This window comes from Lithobates pipiens, unplaced genomic scaffold (assembly GCF_037356315.1).
Source record: "Lithobates pipiens isolate NorthernLeopardFrog02 unplaced genomic scaffold, aLitPip1_a1.2 Scaffold_28, whole genome shotgun sequence".
Lineage (NCBI taxonomy): Eukaryota > Metazoa > Chordata > Amphibia > Anura > Ranidae > Lithobates > Lithobates pipiens.
Window position 1 is genome coordinate 215,480,058 of NW_027507789.1, and position 23,921 is coordinate 215,503,978.

A 23,921-nucleotide genomic window follows, 5' to 3' on the forward strand; every position below is an offset into this window, starting at 1 on the left:
CTGAGTGTTAAAAAAAAAAAGTGAACATTGCAGATTTTCCACGAATGGCGCAGGCCTATCCTGGTGTTTGAAATGGACCCAGAAACCACTAAAAATCAGAAATTTCATAGTAGACGTTTTTTGAACTGTTCTTAGCTGTGTGCCAGAGATTGGCAATATCCTCTATTACAGTGCCGGAGCTTTAACAGTTTCCATTCCATACTGGGGGAATCATGTGTCAGCCACGTATTGCAGGACCCCCCATAAGGGTAGCACTTGTTAATGGAATGCTAGTAGTTAAATTATATTACCCACAACATTGTTACAAAAAAAATCTCTCTCTAATATATATATATATTACCCACACAACAGATCTTGCCTTTAAGTGGGCAGCCAGTGACTTGGCACCTACTAGTGATTGTGTGTGCAGCATATTTCCCTCCAAACCACAAAGCCAAAGGCTTAGTACACATTTTATAGGTGTGAAAAATGTCAGGCATGTCAGCTCACCAGAACCGTACAAAGTTATTCAAGACAAATACAAAATGTTGTATTAATTGCCATTGTGGTTTTCTTACAATTCAGCTACTTGGTAATATTTTTTTATTTTTGTTATTGCTCTGTATCTTATTAAACCATGGTAGGAAACAAGTACATATAGAGATCTCACAAGCTTGGTATATGAAAAGCCGATACCACCCAAAAGTCACGTTTCCATTCGGTATGGGCGGCTGGCAAAGCGCCATCTTAGTTTTGGCTTTAGCAGATCTTCATTTTATTTTCTATCAGCGTTAGTGATATTTATATTATGTAGCCTCAGCAGTAACCACTTATTATCAAGTCACGGAAAAGGCCGTGAGGGGTTTGTTGTAAACTATTTTACGGAAAACGAAATAATAATAAAAAAAAGTAAACAATTCAAGTAAAGAGTTGTATGTGGTGGTGATTAATGGGGGGGTTACAAAGAGGACTGCGGGTCCATCATTTCTACATATTCACTTTCAGGACTTGTGCCATCATTTAGGAATTTTCATGTCTACAGGAAATGATGAGCTTCCGAGTTATGATGGACACTACATACCCAATACAAACACTAGATACACAATACAAACACTACATACACAATACAAACACAATACAAACACTACATACACATTACATAACACTACATGCACAATACAAACACTACATACACATTACATAACACTACATGCACAATACAAACACAATACAAACACTACATACACATTACATAACACTACATGCACAATACAAACACAATACAAACACTACATGATACTACACAACACTACTTACACAATACAAACATTACATAACACTACATGCTCACTACAAACACTACATACACACTTCCTGTGTGAAGGGGAGCGGGTGGGGGGGGGGGGTTATCCCTTTCCTCCAATCAGCTCTTAGACTTCTCCTCACTGAGCTTTGCAGAGTGTAATCTAATGTGCCCTGTACACACTAGTGGAATTTCTGTCGGAAAAATCTTGGATGGTTTTTCCGACAGAATTCCGTTCAAGCTTGTCTTGCATACACACGGGTCACACAAAAGTTCTCTGAACTTTCGACCATCAAAAATGCGGTGACGTACAACACTACGACGAGCCGAGAAAATTAAGTTCAATGCTTCCAAGCATGTGTCAAATTGTTTCCGAGCATGCGTAAGAATTTTGCGTGTTGGAATTGCTACAGATCATCGGAACTTTTTCCATCGTAAAAATAGAGAACCTGCTCTCAATCTTTTGCTGGCGGAAATTCCGCCAGCAAAAGTCACATGGAGAATACACACGGTCGCAATTTCCAACCAAAAGCTCACATCGGGCTTTTGCTGGAGGAATTTCCAATCGTGTGTACGTGGGATTAGCTCTCAGTCACCCTTTTTTTCTGAACACTCACACAAGCTTCATGAATTTTGCACTTTGAACCGGTGTTCTGCCTAATACAGTCCGCCCATCAAATGCTGTCCGCTCCGTACTGCGCATGCGCAGTACGGAGCAGCCGAAGCTTCGGAAAAACTCCGAAGTTGAACGGCGCCTGCGCCGTGAGTGGAGGAGGTAGCCCCACTATCCAAGCGGACATAGGGTTAAGAATTTTAGAGGGCCCCTCGCGGGCGAGCTTCGCTCGCCACACTTCGGGCTCGGCCTCGCTCCGCTCGGCTCTTTTTTATTCTAACTCTATGTCCACTTGGATAGTGGGGATAGAACCTGGACTCACGGCGCAGGCGCCGTTCGTCCTCGGCAATTTTCGGAATCTGTGTTCCTGTGTACTGCGCATGCGCAGTACGCAGGGGACAGGATCTGATGGGGGACACTATTTTACAAGACACCGGGAATAGAGAAGAGAGGACTGCAGATAAACAGGTACAAGGTATGTAGGAGGATTTGTTTAATCTCTGTATATCCCCTGAGGCTGGTCACTTCACTGGGTATATGGAAGGGTTTACAATCACTTTAAAGTGTATACTGATCTCAACTTAGTGGGGGGGGGGGGGCCTGGGCAGTAAAAAAAAAAAAAAAAAATCATAGATTGTTACGGCAATGAAAATGTTAAAGTGGAGATACTGGTGGTCACAGGAAAAGAGGTCATTATTTAAATAACCATCCTACGCTTATAGACTCATGAAAACTAGATGTAAATATTCTGAAAAATGTTATCCCAAGAAGTCCTCATAGTAATCCACACTACTTATAGGCAGTGGAGATTCTTGGTTGTTTTTCCTGTTGGATCGTCTACTTATCGTGACAAATTGTGGTTAAAAATACTTTCACATATAGGGTCTACTGGTACATTAAAGTAAGTATGACTTGCTAGTCCCCTTATTTATAAACTGCCATAAACATATGTATGCACTAAAAACACAAATCTGTTGCGCTTAGAGTTCCCTAGTGACAAAACAGCAGCTGACGCTATATTGCTGGATACAATAACATGAAAAAGGTAAAGAGGTGCAGGGCTTATTTAAATATAGTCCGTAAATAGTTAAAAGTTCATAATTAGCCCAAAAATTCTTGAGGTTCTTGTTCACGTCACAAACTCTTGATCCTCCCTACAGGTTTCGCGCCTGATGACGTCTTTTGATGACAAAACTCGTAGGGAGGAGCAAAAGAGAGTGACGCGGACGTGAACCGGGATGCCATTTTGTTGGCTGGAGACGCTGGTCGTCTCCATGTGCCTGCTTGTATCCTTGATAATGTGAATGCAAAACTTCTTTTTACGTAATAAATTTATATATTGGATGTCTGCGCAATGAGCGTTCCTCTTTTCATTCCTGAGAGTACCACTGCTAATGCTGGGGTTTGCCCATTGGTTTCCTAGATGAGTGATGGCGACTTTTGAGTATCGATATCTATTCCTGGGGAATGTGATCTGTGTAACCCTGGTGGAGTGGACCAGAAAAAACAAAAACAAAAAAAAACGCTCCATCTACGGCTGGCTTAAAAATAGCATTTGAAGCGCTTTACGCAGCAAGGCCCTTTGTATTACTATGGTATTATTACTATTATTTAATAACCATAGCTGTACACTTCACCAGGAGAGCTTGATAAGATCAATACAAAATCTGAAATAAAAAAAAATAACAAAAAAAAAACAAAAAAACGTTTTTATGAAAGATACAGGGTTAAAAAAAAAAAAAAAATTATTTCGAAGTAGCAGGATGAGACCATTACACAACGTATTCTTGGTGGGTTGTCTCCACAGGAAATGCCGAATCTGAAGCCAACCCTTAGGCACTATACTTAAACCAAAACCAGCCAAAGCTGCTGGAGCCCAGTATATCCCCAGTGCCAACACAACACTGCTCCCCATTTATTCCTCAATGTGTTTAGAAACAGTCAGGATGAAGACAGGACAGGCTTTTGTAGACTTGCACTCCCATGAAACTAGCAGGGCCCGTTTGTTAAACAGCAAATTCTGCAGAACACTGCCTGGGAACAAAGAACATCGGCCTTCAACATCGGACAATTCCAAAAGCAAAAAGAAAATAAAAAAACAATCCCAATTTGCTCCTAGGAACCAACAAGCAGATCAGCCTCTCCGTTTGTATCAGTGTGGGGTCCCTGTTCAGTTTCAGGAATTATTTTATACACAATTCTGCTGTTTGATCCCATTGGTGAGATTCACATTCCCCACAATGGCACAATTTGTATTATATTACTCAACCCACATCGGGCAACATTACCAGCGAGCTCAACCTGTTCCACCGAGGCTCCGAAAACAGAAAACGGGATAAAAACCAAACAAACCTCAGATATAAAATAGTGATCGGTGTCTTCCAAAGTCTTCTGTATAAAGGCTGGACTATCTGTTGGGGCTCATTTACATTTGCTGCGACTTCAAACACACATTAAAGCACCTGCCGGATCAACATGCTTTTTTGAAGCTTCAGTGATGCATTTTTGAAGCTTGCAAATGCCCTGCGTGTGTTGATTTTCTATTTGTTTTAAAGGGGCCCAGTAGAACCCCCATTCAGCAGATCCCCAGCTTTTTACGAACCTCTTTCAGCAGCTCGCCTGCTCTGTAGTAACCCCCAGCTTTGCTGATCTCCCGTTCAGTAGTAACTCCCAGCTCTGCTCACCCTCCCATTCAGTATTAAACTCAGCTCTGCCGATCCCCCGTTCAGTATTAAACTCACTACTGAACAGGGGATCGGCAGAGCTGAGTTTAATACTGAACGGGAGATCGGCAGAGCTAACCCCCAGCTCTGCTGATCCCCCCATTCCGTAGTAACCCCCAGCTCTGCTGATCCTCCCCTTCAGTAGTAACTCCCAGCTCTGCTGATCCTCCCCTTCAGCAGTAACTCCCAGCTCTGCTGATCCTCCCCTTCAGCAGTAACCCCCAGCTCTGCTGATCCCCCCATTCCGTAGTAACCCCCAGCTCTGCTGATCCTCCCCTTCAGTAGTAACTCCCAGCTCTGCTGATCCTCCCGTTCAGCAGTAACTCCCAGCTCTGCTGATCCTCCCGTTCAGCAGTAACTCCCAGCTCTGCTGATCCTCCCGTTCAGCAGTAACTCCCAGCTCTGCTGATCCTCCCGTTCAGCAGTAACTCCCAGCTCTGCTGATCCTCCCGTTCAGCAGTAACTCCCAGCTCTGCTGATCCTCCCGTTCAGCAGTAACTCCCAGCTCTGCTGATCCTCCCGTTCAGCAGTAACTCCCAGCTCTGCTGATCCTCCCGTTCAGCAGTAACTCCCAGCTCTGCTGATCCTCCCGTTCAGCAGTAACTCTCAGCTCTGCTGATCCTCCCGTTCAGCAGTAACTCCCAGCTCTGCTGATCCTCCCGTTCAGCAGTAACTCCCAGCTCTGCTGATCCTCCCGTTCAGCAGTAACTCCCAGCTCTGCTGATCCTCCCGTTCAGCAGTAACTCTCAGCTCTGCTGATCCTCCCGTTCAGTAGTAACTCTCATCTCTGCTGATCCTTCCGTTCAGTGGTAACTCTTAGCTCTGCTGATCCTCCCGTTCAGTAGTAACTCCCAGTTCTGCTGATCCTCCCGTTCAGTAGTAACCCCTAGCTCTGCGGATCCCCTGGTCTGTATTAACTCCCAGCTCTGCCGATTCCTTGCTCTGTATTAACCCCCAGTTCTAGTGATCTCACTCTAAGTAATAACTTCCAGCTCTGCCAATCCCCCATTCAGTAGTAACTCCCACCTCTGCGGATCCTCTGGTTTTCTGATTCTCCTTCGCTCACCTCCTGCTATATTTTCCCCATGCTGCGCACCATCTGTGACAACTACTAGTTTCTCCTGCCTCATTCCCCCAGCTCTGCTGATCCTCTGCTGCTCAGTCCCATTCATTTTCCACTATAATGTTCCCATGTTGCGCACCATGTGTGCCGTTTGTTAGCTGCTCCACTCCAGTCCGGACCCCGCTCACCTTCTTGCTGCTCCACGCTGCACACCAGATGTGACGTCTGCACCAGACACTGCCAGAATATATACACATGAACTGGAAGTTCTGGGGACGTCTTCCCAGTTCGCTTGCTGGTTTCCCAGTGCATCCTGGGATATCTCACACCTACAATACCGCAAAAGCAAAGCAAAGCTAACGCTTCTTAGAAGCCCTCCAAATGTTCAGGTGCTGTAAGTGAACTTTGTCATAGACTTCTATGGAGTCTTTGGAGACGCTTTGAAGAACCAAGAAAGCAACATGGGGTATCATTTTTGAAGCAAAGCAAAAGCATAGTGTGACTAGGACTGTAAGGTAACCATGTTATTTAGTGACGGGGCTTTGATTGGCATTCAGAGTGCCAATATGTCCAAAGCCACATTTTGAAGCAAGTGTAAATGAGCTCTTACAGTCACCAAAAGTAAAGTCTGCAAGCGAGACACAGGAAGAAATAAACTTGGGTTCTCCTTTTACCCGACTATCATAAAGAAAGGTTATTGCATTTTATTTCAGTCTGTGTTGTCATTTGGACAGTTCCTCCTCCACACTTCCTCTATTAAAATACCATCATCAGATCAGGAAGTAAGGGGGAAACTAACTGAGCCTGGGATAGCAGTACAAACCCAAACACCCCTCTAAGGCCCCTTTCACACTTGTGCGAATTGGGACTGCAAAGTCGCATGACAAATCGTACCCCATGATGTCCATTGAGTACCATTCATATCTGTGCGACTTCAAAGTAGTCCCTGCATTACTTTGGTCCGACTTTGATGCGACCTGAGGTCCGTAGACCTCAGGCGTTGCTTCAAGTCACGTGACTTTCAGGTCGTGCAAGTGTGAAAGGGGCCTAGCTCCTCATCACTCACTCCAGCCAAAACTAAGACAAAACTTTTGGTTGGACATATGCTGGCAGCTCTGCTTCTTAGAGCTTTTATTCCAGCCATTCTCAACCAGGGTTCTGTGGAACCCTGTGGGTTCCTCCAGAGGTTTCTAGGGGTTCCTTGAGCTGTGGCTGATGAACCACCTTTTTGATGGTGCCTACAGAGTTCAAGGTTCAACGTCACTTAGCAAAGCCATCAAAATGTCACAAAATATCTTTTTAGCTGTCTATAAGGGTGACATTCTGAGCACCACTTTAAGGGGGAACATTCTTCCTATGGACCACCAGTATAAGGAGCATTGTTCCTATTGACCCCTAATGAATTGGTTTTAGTAAAGGCTCCTCGAGACCTGAAAATTTCTTCTGGGTTTCCTCTAGGGTTAAAAGGTTGAGAAAGCCTGTTTTAGTCAGTCTAATTTATCACAATTTCTGAATGTACAATCTTTGTTGACCATTTAATTTTATTTAGGTGACAACTATACTTTGTTATACATGCTTGAAACGAAAGGAGGAATATGACAAGGCTATGAGCGATAAGGAGAGGTGTTTTCAGACGCTGGTCCCTTCAAGTTACCATCCAGGGCCTCACTGGTAATATGAAAAGCTCGGCAGGCATGGCAACCCCAGCCCACTTCCTAAGAGTTCTCAGAGTTCCAAGTGAAGGACTAGGAGAGTCAACATTCACTGTTCCAGAAAGAGAAGTGTAGCACAGTATAGACATGCCAAATGACTGAAGGCCACAGAACACAGATCGAGTCATTATACAACAGCTCTGCGTTATTTTTATTTTCAGAAGAAAGGGACTCTTATAATCTGCTGGAATGTTATGAAGCAGACATGACTCCGGGCCATCAAGCTATCTTTTACTGCGATCACAACATTTTTAAATGCGCTTTAACTGGCTCCATATTGGCAGTCCAAGGCTTGGCCAGTCTTAGGGACATTCAGATACAGAACGGTAAAGTAGTGGAAAACAAAAAACGCAGCTAGATCTGAAGTTAATACTACGGGATCTAATGTTTCACTAAAGAACAAAAGGGAAATGTACAAGAGTGAAAAAGAAGCACAGAGGAGCATGATGTCATCCAAGGTGGAGGCACGGGAAGGTCTCGGATAAAAGGGAACATACAGGGTATGACTGGCGGGCTCATGTTTTCCTACCTCCCAGAGACAGAGAAAAGTCACCTTCTCCTCCTGTCAGACAAATCTGCACCGTTATTAGATCATATCCCCAATTAGTAAGAAATGTACACCCTGACAGCACTGCAGTGCTGATAGGGACATCGTTTGCAAAGACTGTACAGCAGCGGAGGCCAATCAGCCTCATATGAGACCCCTTGCTCCTCTAATGAGTTGGAGAGGACATCATTCATGATTGTCATAAACAGGTTAGAACACTACAATAAATATGTGTTATTGATCTACATTTAATCAAGGTATCCTAGTTATACTCCAGGGAAGCAGCTAAATACACAGGATAATACATATACATATATGGGAACTATATGGCCTGCCAAACAGGGGCGGCCCGTCTATTAAGAGCGCCGCCCCTTCCTGTCCATCACCGCCTCCCCTATCCATGCGTCTGGGCCCCTTTCAGGACACCGGCGCATGGATTCCGGAGGGGCTGTTTTATTGAAGTAGCGATTAGAGCCAGAGGCTCTAATAGGCTTCAATATAGGGTGGGCTCGGGTCGCAGATAGTGTGCTCTGAGCCCACCCAGGTGTGGTACAACAGCAAATCAATATTCATTCACTGATTCTCCTCCCGGCCAATCGGGAAGTGGGTTTTGACACCGGTCACCCAATTGGCTGAAAGGACAGGCGATCCTATTGACACCTAGGAGGAGGAGGGGAGGAGCTAGAAGCTGCCATGGAGGAGAGAACTCAGAAGCCAAGCCGTTCCACCACGCTGTCTGTCACCCGCCACAATGGGATAAGTGGGGTAAGTACCGTATTTGCCGGTGTATAAGACGACCCGGCATATAAGACGACCCCCTAACTGTACAGGTTTTTAAAATGTTTTGCCCGTACTCACCGTTTAAGACGACCCCCCATTCCGAGGCTTCCGACGTTTCATATTCCTCTTCTTCGTTCTTGCTGGAGCCATTTCCTTCTTCCTTCTTGCTGGTGCTGGGGAATCAATCACGGCGAGCAATGTATTCTATTAATGAATACAAAGCCTGCTGGGATTGACGGAGGCTGTAACATCATCAGCCCGCGCCTCTCTCACTCTCAAAGCCAATCGGAGCAGGCTACTGTGTGTAGCCTGCTCGGATTGGCAGAGATTGTTACTCCAATCCGAGCAGGCTCTGTATTCATTTGAATACATCACTCACTGGGATTGGCTCAGTGGTATATACTGTATGTAGCCGAAGCTACATACAGTATTACCGGACATCCAGAAGGCATCCCAGCAGCTGACCCGGCGTATAAGACGACCCCTCCTTTTTGCCCAGTTTTTTTAAGTGTAAAAGGTCATCTTATACGCCGGAAAATACGGTAACTGGCTTGGTTTCTCTGCAGATGCCCTATATAACAGTGATGGCGAACCTTGGGACTCCAGATGTTTTGGGACTACATTTCCCATGATTCTCATGCACTCTGCAGTGTAGTTGAGCATCATGGGAAATGTAGTACCAAAACATCTGGGGTGCCAAGGTTCTCTATCACTGCTATATAGAATGTCAGTCTCCTGATGAAGTGAGCGTTGTTTCTCGAAACACGTTGAGTTTTAAAACTCTTACTGATTGTTCTCTGCTGTTTATGTGTTACAACTATGTATGATAGTTGTCTCTGTGGACCTCCAGCATCACATGACTTGTTCAGACCGTTGTATGAAATCAGAAACTATGTAAGTGTATTATATTATGATCTTCATTTTGTGGGAGACTGTTTATAGGCATGTTTGTACCTCTGTCTATATACATATTCATTGTACCCTAGAGCAGGGGTAAGCAAACTGGGGCCCCTCCAGCTGTTGCAGAACTACAAGTCCCATCATGCCTCTGGGAGTAATTGTAACTGCCAGCCTTGCAATGCTTCATGGGAAATGTAGTTCCACAACATCTGGAGGGCCCCAGGTTGCCTAACCCTGCCCTAGAGAGCTTCTTGACTTGTTATCCAATGGTATCCCCTGAGGAAGACTGCCAAGATCGAAACACGTCACAGCTTTTTGGAATCTTACAATCAGGAATATTGATGTTGTATGAAATGTAAAATACGGACCAGTAATGCAGCTTTTTGTAATTTTTTTTGTTCTTTACGGATTTAAACTTGGTGCTAGCTTACAGATTTGTGCTCGTTTGTGTGTACAGGCCCATTGAAAGCAATAGGCTGAAGTCAGATCATATTTGACGCCCCGTGTGCAAGACCTCCAAAGATTGTTAGCTGCAAAAAAATTTAGAAAGAAAAGCACATTCGGTGCCCAGTTATCTACACATCACAGAAACCTTTTTGCTCTTCTACATTCTCAGAAAAAAAAAAAAAAAAAAACAATCTTTGAGCAAGAAGATGGTAAATAATTTGAAGTATAATGCCCCGTTCCCATCAAGAGAGATGCCAGAAGCCTTCTGGAAGAACACAGGCACCAGCACTCTACATCCCAAGCTGGACCACAACAAAGAGACAACAGTGTGCCAGTCACTGTGCCGCCTTCACAGTATGTGGCCTGCAGCTGTGTGTGTCCTTATCTGTATCTAAATAGATCATTTCATCAAAGGGATAAGGAAATATGGAATGAACCGTCCTATTCTTTTTTTACACCGTTACGTCTTTGTACACATTGGGGGTTGATTTACTAAAGCTGGAGAGTACAAAATCTGGTGCAGCTCTGCACAGAACCAATCAGCTCCCAGGTTTTATTGTCAAAGCTTAAAGAGTAACTTGACTTTTTTTTTTGTTTTTTTTTTCTCAACAAAACACACCACTCCCCTCTGGGTGATCTCTGTACATTGCAAGGATTGTAACAAATGTTGTTGCAGATTCCTGCCTTTTGTTATTCTGAAGAAATCCCTGTGTGTTTGCCTGTGTCCATGTGGGAAAGTGAGTCTAATGGGAGTGGTTTCCTAATTATCAATCAGCTGCCGTCACTGCAGGGCTCTAATGGAGGAAAGCTGCAGGGCCTGCATCCCTTTAGATGGGATTTCCCTTTGGGAATCTCTCACCAAAAATGTATTTATTTTTTGTTGCAGGAAATGTCAGCAGCCTTGACTGTCAATTTGGAAGAAGCAAGGGGGTTGATTTACTAGAGGAAAAAAAAGAATGTGCACTCTGCCAGTGCGGTTTTCAGTATATATCTAGCCATCTCTCCCCCTCTCATATATTATATATATATGTGTGTGTGTGTGTGTGTGTGTGTGTGTGTGTGTGTGTGTGTGTGTGTGTATATATATATTTATATGTATGAGGGAGAGAAGGATGTGTGTGACTCTGCACTTCAGTCCTGCTATAAAAGTCGCTGATTGCTGCCATTACCAGTATAAAAAAAATAATAAAAATCCCAGTATATATTCTATAGTATAGACAAGGGGTAAGCAACCAATCAATATACACTTATTGGGATTTTTTTTTGCAAAAATATGTAGCAGAATACACGTTGGCCTAAATTTAGAAAGAAATTAGATTTTTTATTTTTTGCCTAGGTTTTACGACAGAAAAAAAAAAAAAAAAAAAAAAAAAAAAAAAAAAATATATATATATATATATATATATATATATATATATATATATATATATATATATATATATATATATATATATATATATATATATATATATATATATATATAATTTTTTTATTTTTTTTTCAAAATTGTTGGTATTTTTTTTTATTGGATAGGTTTTATGTTTTTATGTTACATGTTGGCCTAAATTTATAAAGAAATTCGATTAAAAAAAAAATAAAAAATTATTGGATAGGTTTCATGACAGAAAGTAAAAAAAAAAAATTTATATAAAAATATAATAATAATTATACATATATACACACATTATATATATATATATATATATATATATATATATATATATATATATATATATATACACACATACACACACACACACATACACACATATACACATATACATATACACACACACACACACACATATATACACACACACACACACACACAATCATCTAGTTTTTTTTTTTTTTTTCAAAATTGTTGATATTTTTTGGTGGGATTTCTAGTGCAAAAAATAAAAAAACCGCAGAGGTGATCAAATACCACCAAAAGAAAGCTCTATTTGTGGAAAAAAAAAATGACATGAATTTTATTTGGGTACCGAGTCAAATGTCAGTTAAAGCGGAGGTCCACCCTAAAGTGGACCTTCCGCTCATTGGAACCCTCCCCCCCCTCCGGCGCCACAATTGGCACCTTTCAGGGGGAGGGGGTGCAGCTACCTGTACAGTACAGGTATCTGCACCCACTTCCGGGATAGCTCTCTGCGGAAAGGGGCGTAGATTACGCCCCTTTCCGAAAGTCCCCCGCTGCCTGCTGGGAAACACACAGATCCCAGAGGCAGCGGGTCCATCCTTATTGCGCAGCGCGACTCGCGCATGCGCAGTAGGGAACCGGGAAATGAGGCTCCACTTCCTGATTGCCATACCCAAGATGGCGGCGGCAGCACCCGAGAGACGATTGAGAGATCGGCTTCGGGTGCCGACATCGCGGGCGCGCTGGACAGGTAAGTGTCACTATTTTAAAAGTCAGCAGCTGCAGTATTTGTAGCTGCTGGCTTTAAAAAAAAAAAAAAACGCGGAGTCCCGCTTTAAAGTAAATTCCTGGTCATGAAGGGGGGTACATTTTGTGGAGGCCAAATGGTTAATTACAAAAAATAAAATAAAAAAAGCTGGGCGGGGACACACACCACCTGATCCAGGAAACTCCCTGGGCTGCCTGATTGGCAGGGTATAACTGCTATTTAATCCTGGTTAGATTTCATCTTCCTTCCTCCTATTCAGCAATGCCAGAAAGTAGTATGCCACGTTTATCTCGCTAACGACGCATCTCTCCTTTATGACCGATTTAATTACAGCCTGACTGTGTGATAACACGCTGTAATAACAGAAAATCCCCACATAAATAACTGAAGCCACTTGTTGCGGCCCATCAGAATGATCCATCTGCTTCAGATGACGTGCCAGCATGTAACATGGAAAACACAGTGTGAAGTTTTCAGGCTACAAAGCGTTACAAATCAATGTCGTGTTCAATGTTCCGAAGGAAAATCAGGACCGTTACCCGCGCCGTGACAGAGAGGCAAGATCGCCGCTCGCATTGCTGAGAGATTATAGATTTCGCTCGCTCCTACCCAGTATATTCAACAAGTAGGGAGACGCACGGGGGGGGGGGAGATTTACTAAAACTGGGGAGCGCAAAATCTGCTGCAGCTCTGCATAGAAACCAATCAGCTTCCAGGTTTTATTTGTCAAAGCTTAAAGTGATTATAAAGGATCATTTTTTTTGTTTTGTTTTTTTAAAACATATCATACTTACCTCCACTGTGCAGCTTGTTTTGCACCGAATGGCTCCTCCCCGCATCAGATTACCCCCTATGGCTCCTCCCCACATCAGATTACCCCCTAGGAGAAGCACTCTCTCGGGAGGGGGGGGGGGGGGTGTTACCATGCGGGCGCGCTCCTGAGTCCAGCACTTGCGTCCACAGACACGAATGGCGGACTTGGCCCCGCCCCCCGCGTCATTGGATTTGATTCACAGCAGCAGGAGCCAATGGCTGCGCTATCAATCTATCCATTCAAGAGCCGGGACCATATTGAGAGAAGGACAGCAGGTCCCCACTGAAGAGACGCAGAGGCTCAGGTAAGTTAAATGGGGGGGGCAGTGACTGCCAGGTGTTTTTCCACCTTAATGCATAGGATGCGTTAAGGTTTACAACCCCTTTAATTCAACAAGCTGAAGTTGGAAGCTGATTGGCTACCATGCACAGCTGAACCAGATTCTGAGTGCTCCAGTTTTAGTAAAATCAAACCCCCAATGTGCCAAAAGCTAAAACTACATTATAGAAGCTAGGAGGTGTCTGTATACATGTAATTATATATAAAACTCGGCTGTCCCATCAAAAGGATTCTTCTTTATAGACTTAGGCCGCGTACACACGCGCGGACTGTTTGCCCAACCTTGTTCGTCAAACAGTTTGGGCAAACAGTCCGCTCAAAATTTGCATGAGCGGACTTGCCCACACACGAGCGGACTGTTTGACGAACAAGGTTGGGCAAACAGTTCGCTCAACTTTTGAAATGAACGGACTCGCCCACGTAAGGCGGAGGCAAGTCCGCCCATTTCGAGCGCGTGTACAGGTAGGCGGGGCCCGCGAAGGAGACGTCGCGGGCTCCGCCGCCTGGAATGGGCTTAAAGGGGAACCCCAACGCCGAAAAAAATCGGCGTGGGGGTTCCCCCCAAGTCCACACCAGAGCCTTGTCCGAGCACGCTACCCGGCCGGCCAGGAAAGGGGGGCGAGCGAGCGCGCCCCCCCTCCTGAGCCGTACCAGGCCGCGTGCCCTCAACATGGGGGGGTGCCTTGGGGAAGGGGGGGGCCGCGCGGCCCCCCACCCCAAAGCACCTTGTCCCCATGTTGATGAGGACAAGGGCCTCTTCCCGACAACCCTGGCCGTTGGTTGTCGGGGTCTGCGGGCGGGGGGCTTATCGGAATCCGGGAGCCCCCTTTAAGAAGGGGGCCCCCGGATACCGGCCCCCCACCCTATGTGAATGAGTATGGGGTACAATGTACCCCTACCCATTCACCTGTGAAATAAAGTACAAATAAAAACACAACACAGGGGAAAAAAATATTTTATTGCACAGCCGGGGGTCTTCCGTCTTCGGGGGTCTTCTCGCCGGACTCCTCCGCTATGTGTGTGTAGCTCTTTTGCTAGCGGAGGAGTCCGGCTTTCTTCCTCCCCGCCGCCGGCCTCTTCTCCCGACTTCGGGGGTCTTGTCCCCCTCTTCGGTTCTTCTGCCGGGCCACCGCGCCTGGTCCGGTGGCCCGGTCTTCTGTCGCCGTCTTCCGTTCTTCTGTCGCCGCCTTCGGTTCTTCTGCCGGGCCACCGCGCCTTCTTGTAGCTCTTTTACAGGCGGTGGCCCGGTCTTCTGTCGCCGCCGACTTCCGCTCGTGTTCTTCTTCTTGTTCTTCTTGTTCTTCTCCTGGAGATGTTGACTCGACGAGCTCTCCGGCCGGAATGGCAGAGCCGCGCTGTGCGGTCACTTATATAGTGACAATGGGGCGGGGTCACATGGTATATGTCACATGGGTTGGTCACATGGGTTGATGTCACATGGGGACTATGACATCGTAAGGGGGCGGGGTCACCATGTGACCAACCCATGTGACATATACCATGTGACCCCGCCCCATTGTCACTATATAAGTGACCGCACAGCGCGGCTCTGCCATTCCGGCCGGAGAGCTCGTCGAGTCAACATCTCCAGGAGAAGAACAAGAAGAACAAGAAGAAGAACACGAGCGGAAGTCGGCGGCGACAGAAGACCGGGCCACCGCCTGTAAAAGAGCTACAAGAAGGCGCGGTGGCCCGGTAGAAGAACCGAAGGCGGCGACAGAAGAACGGAAGACGGCGACAGAAGACCGGGCCACCGGACCAGGCGCGGTGGCCCGGCAGAAGAACCGAAGAGGGGGACAAGACCCCCGAAGTCGGGAGAAGAGGCCGGCGGCGGGGAGGAAGAAAGCCGGACTCCTCCGCTAGCAAAAGAGCTACACACACATAGCGGAGGAGTCCGGCGAGAAGACCCCCGAAGACGGAAGACCCCCGGCTGTGCAATAAAATATTTTTTTCCCCTGTGTTGTGTTTTTATTTGTACTTTATTTCACAGGTGAATGGGTAGGGGTACATTGTACCCCATACTCATTCACATAGGGTGGGGGGCCGGTATCCGGGGGCCCCCTTCTTAAAGGGGGCTCCCGGATTCCGATAAGCCCCCCGCCCGCAGACCCCGACAACCAACGGCCAGGGTTGTCGGGAAGAGGCCCTTGTCCTCATCAACATGGGGACAAGGTGCTTTGGGGTGGGGGGCCGCGCGGCCCCCCCCTTCCCCAAGGCACCCCCCCCATGTTGAGGGCACGCGGCCTGGTACGGCTCAGGAGGGGGGGCGCGCTCGCTCGCCCCCCTTTCCTGGCCGGCCGGGTAGCGTGCTCGGACAAGGGTCTGGTGTGGACTTGGGGGGAACCCCCACGCCGATTTTTTTCGGCGTTGGGGTTCCCCTTTAAGCCCATTCCAGGCGGCGGAGCCCGCGATGTCTCCTTCGCGGGCCCCGCCTACCTGTACACGCGCTCGAAATGGGCGGACTTTCCGAGCGGGAACAGTCCGCTCATTTCGAAAGTACAGCGGACAGGCCCACACACGGGCGGACTGTTCGCTCAAACACAGTTTCAGCGGACAGTTTTTCGGAATTTCCGAAAGACTTTGTCCGTCCAACTGTCCGCTGAAACTGTCCGCTGAAAGCCCACACACGAGCGGACTGTCCGCCCAAACACTGTTCAGCGGACAAGGTTGGGCGAACAGTCTGCCCGTGTGTACGCGGCCTTAGAAAACAGAATGAAAGGATGATGTCACTTTGGGACTTTTGTGCAATCAGTACGATGTCATAAAAGTGCACCTGTCACACAAGTGATACTTCTCAGCAAAGCCACGTACCAAAGAAATGCGTCTTTCTGGCCGTCTGCACTGCTGAATGTCGCTCGGCCACTGAGAAATCGTTGCACGAAAGTTGCTGGAAGACCGGCACTGCAAGGAACACCGGGGAGTGAGAGTTTTCCAGCAGACTTGGAGGGAATCGTTCTTCAGCAATGGGTTGGAGAAGAGGTAGAAGTATTCTGTCTCTTCTTTACAGGAGTGTACATCGTCTGGACATTTCACTTAGGGCCGGTTCACACAGGGGGCGACACGAGGCGACACGACTTGCCGTGCCGCGGCCTGACAAGTCGCCCCCGTTCTGTACAATGGAACCGTTCTAAGAGGAGCGACTCGAGTCGCTCCGTCTTAGAAAAAAGGTTCCTGTACTACTTTTGGGCGACCTCGGGGCGACTTGCATTGACTTCTATACAGAAGTCATTTGCAAGTCGCCGCTGAGGTCGCGGCAGGTCGCGGCACGGCAAGTCGCGTCGCCTCGTGTCGCCCCCTGTGTGAACCGGCCCTTAGAGTCCATTCACACAGGGGCAACACGACTTCCAGTGAGACTTTGGGAGGCAACTTGGACACGACTTGAGTATGAACCATAGCAGGACTTGAGCAACTTACAAGGCAACTTGAAGATGCTTCCAGGACAGGAGACTTTGCCAGTGGCCGATCACATAATAATCAGCTCTGTGGGAAGGAGGGGTTTGCCTAGAAAACTATTTTTACTTCCTGGAAAGTTGCTTCAGTTAAGACAGGTGATCAGACTTGGAGGCAACTTCCATTGAAATCAATGGGTACAAGTTACTTAGAAGTTGGATTGAAGTAGTACAGGAACCTTTTCTGAAGTCGAGCGACTTCAGTAGTGTGCATTAAGACGGCTCTCATTCACTTACATTGATTTTATTATGTTGCACGACTTGAGGCAACTTGGGACGACTTCAAGTCGGATCCAAAGTTGCCCCTGTGTGAATGGACTCTTATGTGATAGGGTCACATTAAACTGGAATGGCAGCAAAATATCCAGATACGGCTGTGTACTATACTATACTATACTATACATAAAGATGTGCACTATCTTTTAGATCAGCGGTAAGCAACCTTTTCAGAGGCTGAGATCTGTTTTGAAAAAAAAAAAAAAAATCCTCCATCCCCCACAGTAGTGTCCCCTGCCCCCCTTCACATCAGCCCCCCCCCCAGTAGTGTCCTCTGTCCCCCCTTCACATCATCCACCCACAGTACTGCTCTCTGCCCGCCTTCACACCATCCCTCCGCCCCCTTCACATAACACACCCCCCCCCGAAACAGTAGTGTCCTCTGCCCCATTCACATCACCCCCCTCCTTACAATAGTGTTCTCTGCCCTCCTTCACATCATCCTTCTCCCAATATAGTGTTCTCTGTCCCCCTTCACATAATCCCCCTCCTTACAATAGTGTTCTCGGCCCCCCTTCATATCATCCCTCTCCCAATAGTAGTGTTCTCTGACCCCCTTCACATCATCCCTCCCCCAGAATGTTGTCCTCTGCCCTTCTTCACATCACCCCCCTAGTAGTGTTCTCTGCCCCCTTTACATCATCCCTCCCCCCCACCTTATTGTCCTCCCCCCCCCCTGCAAATCACCCCCTCACTGTATTGGCCCCTGCCCCCTCCCCCCCACTAGTGTCTTCCGCCCCCTCCCCCCAAAGCACTGACTTATGTCCCCAAGCAGTGTCTTCTGTCCCCCCCCCAGCAGTGTCCCCTTGACATCTCTCCTCCATCCTATGCAGTGTCCTTTGTCCCCTTCGCATCTCCCCTCCATCCCATGCAGTGTCCTTTGTCCCCTTCACATCTCCCCTCCATCCCATGCAGTGTCCTTTGTCCCCTTCACATCTCCCCTCCATCCCATGCAGTGTCCTTTGTCCCCTTCACATCTCCCCTCCATCCCATGCAGTGTCCTTTGTCCCCTTTACATCTCCCCTCCATCCCATGCAATGTCCTTTGTACCCTTTACATCTCCCCTCTATCCCATGCAATGTCCTTTGTCCCCTTTACATCTCCCCTCCATCCCATGCAGTGTCCTTTGTTGCTCCCCCCTTACCCACTGCCGTGTCCACTGCCTTTAGTAGTTTAGTAGCCCCCCCCCCCCCCCCACACACACACACACACACCATAGCAGTGTACTTTATCCTTTGCCCTCTTCACATCATTCTGCAGCAAAAAATGAGAGCGGTGGAGGCTGGGGGAAAGACCGCAAAGCTGGGCCGTGTTCACGTTCTACCCGTAGGCTATCCCCGTTTTAGACACTTTCATGTATAAGGTACTGAATATTTAAAACAAAAGACTGAAAAAACAATGATTAGACAGGGCAAAGAGGACAGATCATAAGCAAAGAGCAGTAACCAGATTTAAGACAACATCTAATAGGCTGGCACACTTTGCAGATGATCACTCCCGTTTGCCCTTCTCTTCTACATAAAACCACATGCTGCCTCATTTTAATGCCACAACCAGTAGGATCTTACCGTCATCCAGATACGCCTGGTCCAGGTTCTGCTCCTGCTTCACAGTGACCCCAGAGGGTAAGATTTCCTTCTGGTCTGCGCCCGGAGGGATATTTTTCGATGGCCTCTGGTTGCTGGACTGTTGCTGGATTACGGTTGGGTAGGAACTGGGGCTTATTCTCTGCGCTTGGCTGGGCCGTGACAGGCTAGGAGCGAAGTCGGAGCACATTATGTGCTGAAACTCCTGGTGGCTTCCACACCTCATCTGGTGATTGGTGGGAGAATAATGAATGACTGGAGATGGCTGCGGGTTGGCGCCAGAATGGACAGGAGAGCCGGCGTGGACGAGAACTGAGCGATGAGCCTCGGGGATTGCAATATGGGAGGCCACCAGGGGAGGCTGATGGAAGCCCAGCTGACTGGGGCTCATACTTTTGCTTCTCTGGTAGGCAGCGGCCGATGGACTCTGTTGTGGATATCGAGAATCGGGGGATGGAAGACCGGGTCGGACTTGTTGACAGGAGATCAAGTTGGCCACCAGGCAGGATGGAGAATCGTTATTCAATGGATGCTGGGAGTAGTAACTCTGTGGAACGGACCCCAAGGCGCTGTGTGCAGTGCTGGCCACTATGGGAGAATTGTATTCATCAAGAGGTTCTGTTTTAATGGATGGCACTGAAATACAGGTAGAAAAAAAAAAAAAGGTCTATTAGTATATAATCTAATAGAGGAGGAGCTTGCTGGCATTACGAAAGGTGCCAGGGAACACGTCTTTGTTTATAAAAGACAAGGCTAAAAGGTTATAAATCACCCATATTTGTAGGATGTTGCCTACCTCTACCCTAGAATTTCTACATCAGTGAAAAGAAGAGACACCCAATAGACCAAAACCACCATTCCAACATAGAAAGCCACGTCATAAAACAACCTTCCCTACCTACCTGGAGAGGATGTAGTATTAGTGTTCTTATGAAATATTTAAAGTGGTTGCAAACCCTCCATATACCCAGTGAAGGGGCTATCTTTCAGGTGATACACGGAGGTTAGACAAATCCTCCTACATAAAATGAACCTGTTTATCTGCAGTCTTCTCCTCTCTACATCCGTTTAACCACTTCAATACCGGGCACTACCCCCCCCCCCCACCCTTCCTGCCCAGGATACATTTTCAGTGCTGTCCTACTTTGAATGACAATTGCGCGGTCATACAACATTGTACCCAAACTACATTTTTATCATTTTCTTCCCAACAAATGTAGCTTTCTTTTGGTGGTATTTGATCACCTCTGGGGTGTTTATTTTTTGCTAAACAAACTAAAAAAGACCGAATTTTTTGGAAAACAAAAAGGTTTTCTGTGTTTTAAAAATGTGGTTTTCTTCACTTCACTGACGGGCACTGATGAGGCAACAATAATGGGTACTGATGAGGAGGTACTGCTATGTAGAATTCATGGGCACTGATGGGCACTAATAGGTGGTACTGATAGGCAACACTGATGGATGACATTGGATAGGCGGCACTGATGGGCACTGGATAGGTGGCACTGATATGCATCACTAATAGGGGGCACTGATAGATGGCACTGATGAGGAGCTAATGACAGGCATTACTGATTGGCATCTGAAGGGCACTAACAGGCATTACTGATGGGGCACCGATTGGCACATTGATGGGCACTGACAGGTGTTACCGATGGGGCACAGACTGACAGAGAGCTGATTGGAGGGAAGAGACACGCCCCCTCTTAAAGTGTTACTAAACCCACAACAGTAAAATCAGTGTGCATATGCAGTAAAGCATGTCTGTTATACTCACTGTGGAACCTAAGGAATGAATGCATTGTGTAAAAAGGCCATTTCATCCCATCTTCTCTGATCCTCTCCTTCTTTTACTGTCCCCATTTCATCTGCTGATAGAACGGAGCCCTAGGAGGCACTCTGCACATGCTCAGTTTGGTCTGTATTGCTAGTTTTTTTTTTCTCTTGGGAGAGTGCATGTGATCAGCACAGGACCAATCAGCACTGTCCAGACAGAAAGTCAGGGGTCCTGCAGCTTCATAGGACAGTCAGAGGAGAATGAAAAACCCTTCTACAAGCTTTAAAGAAGTAGTAAACCCCATTTTTTTTAAACCCCGCAAGACAATGGCATAATGTGCTAGTATGCATCACTGTCACTGCCGACAGGGCTTCCATCTTCACCCGGTCTTCCTTTCGGGTTCCCATCCTCCAGCCATCTGATTGGCCGTGCTGCCAAGACATCATTCACGCGCGTGTGTCCGGGAGTCACAGGCCGCCACACGGAGCTTTAAACGGATGGCACGGGTATGCGTTGGGGACATCACCGGCTGCATGCAGTGTGAATATCTCCCAGACGGTTTAGGTTTAGGAGATATTCACAATACCTACAGGTAAGCCTTATTATAGGCTTACTTGTAGGTACAAGTCAAAAGAAAAGGGTTTACTACCACTTTAGACACTGATAGAAGTTACAAGACTGCCCTATACTGCTAAAGAGAAAAGGTATCTAGCAGTTCATATTTACTAAAATAATTGAATTTCCATGTGCTGTGGGAGACCAGATATAGTGAATGCAGGGTCTTGGGTTTAGTAACACTATAACACAGCACACAGGAAGAGCGCCAAAGCTGTCAATCAGCTGGAGGTCCCTTTGCTGTCACCATTTTTCTCTTGGTGTCAGAAAATCTTTTTTCAGACGTGACTCAACCTGATAGCAGAGGAAGGAGGAGGCAGACAGAAATGACACTTAGTGCTCTTAACTGAAACAAGTACACACTATAGAGGGATATGCTTTGTTCATAATCCATGTCTGAGGTTTACAACCACTTTAACCACCTGCCGACTGCTGAACACCGATATACGTTGGCACAATGGCAGCGGTGGGCAAATGGGCATACCTGTACGTCCCCTTTAATTGGCGGGGCTAGAGGACGGGTGCCCGCCATGTACAGCGTGACTGTGAACGCGGGACCCACTGACTTGATGTCCGCCTGTGTCCCGGCGATCGTGTCACGGAGCCACAGAACGGGGAGATGCGAGAGATGTAAACAAGGCATTTCCCTGTTCTGCCTTGTGTCATGACAGAGATCACTGCTCCCTGTCATCGGGAGCGGTGATGATTGCTGTCATGTCAGTGGTAGCCCACCCCCCCACAGTTAGAATCACTCCCTAGGACACACTTAAGCACTTGATCGCCCCCTAGTGTTTAACCCCTTCCCTGCCAGTGTAATTTACACAATAATCAGTGCATTTTTATAGCACTGATCTCTGTATAAATAACAATGGTCCCAAAATAGTGTCAAAAGTGTCTGACGTGTCTGCCATGTCGCAGTCCCGATAAAAATTGCAGATCGCCGCCAATACTAATAAGAAAAAAATAATAAAAATGACATAAAACTATCCCCTATTTTGTAGACGCTATAACTTTTGCGCAAACCAATCAATATACGCTTATTGAGATTTTTTTTTACCAAAAATATATAGAAGAATACATGTCGGCCTAAACTGAGGGAAAAAAATTTTTATATATATTTTTGGGGGATATTTATTATAGCAAAAAGTAAAATATGTTGCTTTTTTTTTTCAAAACTGTCGCTCTTTTTTTGTTTATAGCATAAAAAATAAAAAATCGGTGATCAAATACCACCAAAAAAAAGCTCTATTTGTAAAGAAAAAAAGGACATCAGTTTTGTTTGGGTGCAACGTCGCACGATCGCGCAATTGTCAGTTAAATCGCAAAAAGTGCTCTGGTCAGGAAAAGGGGTAAAATCTTCCAGGGCTGAAGCGGTTAATGTTAGGACTAAACAGAGCTGGATGCAGAAGAATAACTGGGGGGGGGCTTCTTTAGTAACCCGGTGTTGAGCACTCTCCTTGGTGGGGTAGGGTCTCGAGTGGAAGCGATTCTAATGAGCCATCAGTGTTAACACCAATCAAGAATAAACGTCTCAAGAAATTGGCAGATCTATTTTCATTTAGAAAAAACACGACCATTAAGATCAAAACTGCCAACATGTCTTTGAACAATCAGGCAAAACACAAGAAGACGCGCTTCCTGCTTTTATAGAAAAATGGATTCTGATGTGTAAAACATGTAAAGTAGGGATAACGGCTCTCTGCGGTGAACAAGAGACCACTTTGTTGACCGCACTTTGGAAAGGTCTCGTAGTCGGGTCCTGCCTGAGTATTGATTATCTCGTTCTCTACAGAGAGGAAACTGTCTTTTATGTTTGACATATTAAAGAATTGTGTTCAAATCCAATAAGTCTAGGAGTCCTATGGAGGTAAAAACAAAAAGGTAAAAGCCAGACTCCAGGCATACATACAGTATATGGGAGCTGTTTTACCAGCCAAACGACTGGCAATTATTTTGCAGGAAGTCCTCAGATTTACACAGATCTGTCGGACAGCAAAGTCAAATTGGTGACCTTAAAGTGATTGTAAACCCCTTTTTTGTTGATTTTACCTATAGGTAAGCCTTATTCTAGGCTTACCTATAGGTAGTGGGAATATCTCCTAAAAGTGCGCGATTTAGGAGATACTTCACTTGTAGTGCACTGATGTCATCATCGGTGCATGCGATGTGAAGAAACGGACCGGCTACTGGGGTGCCTTGGCGGGGCTCTGTGGCTCACGCATGCATTTGCAAATGTGTGCAGACTAAACCCCTGTTTTTAACGCATATTGTTAGACAGGTTAATTGGTCGTCTATGGGCTGGTGGTAAGTAAAGCTTGGTTTTTTTCTTCGGTTTATCCTTGGGTTTGTTTGTATCTGTTGTTAGCCTTCCAAGTTTCTTACTGCGATAGCCAGCAATAGGTGTGAGCGGGTGGCGTCTTTTTGTGTCACAGGTTGTGTTTTTTGGTCAGGCATCCCACTGACACCTGTGTTGCCATTGTGCTGGGTGTTCAGTGTGCTCCTGTACCTTTAAGAAGGGGTGGCTCCCCTTCAGTCCACCTGCTCTCATCTATCCATCAGAATGCATGTGCCTCCACTGTGGGGACACTGATAA

General features: G+C 46.4%; 1 protein-coding gene across 3 annotated transcripts in view; it reads right to left on the reverse strand.

The window, feature by feature from the left end:
- The window catches only part of NFATC2 (nuclear factor of activated T cells 2), a 177,397-nt gene that overhangs the window by 49,568 nt on the left and 103,908 nt on the right, over positions 1–23,921 (reverse strand). For all 3 annotated transcript variants that reach the window (XM_077460532.1, XM_077460531.1, XM_077460533.1), the window contains exon 9: positions 18,919–19,572. In XM_077460532.1, the coding sequence (XP_077316658.1) occupies positions 18,919–19,572 (654 nt within the window). The remainder of the gene's footprint in view (positions 1–18,918; positions 19,573–23,921) is intronic.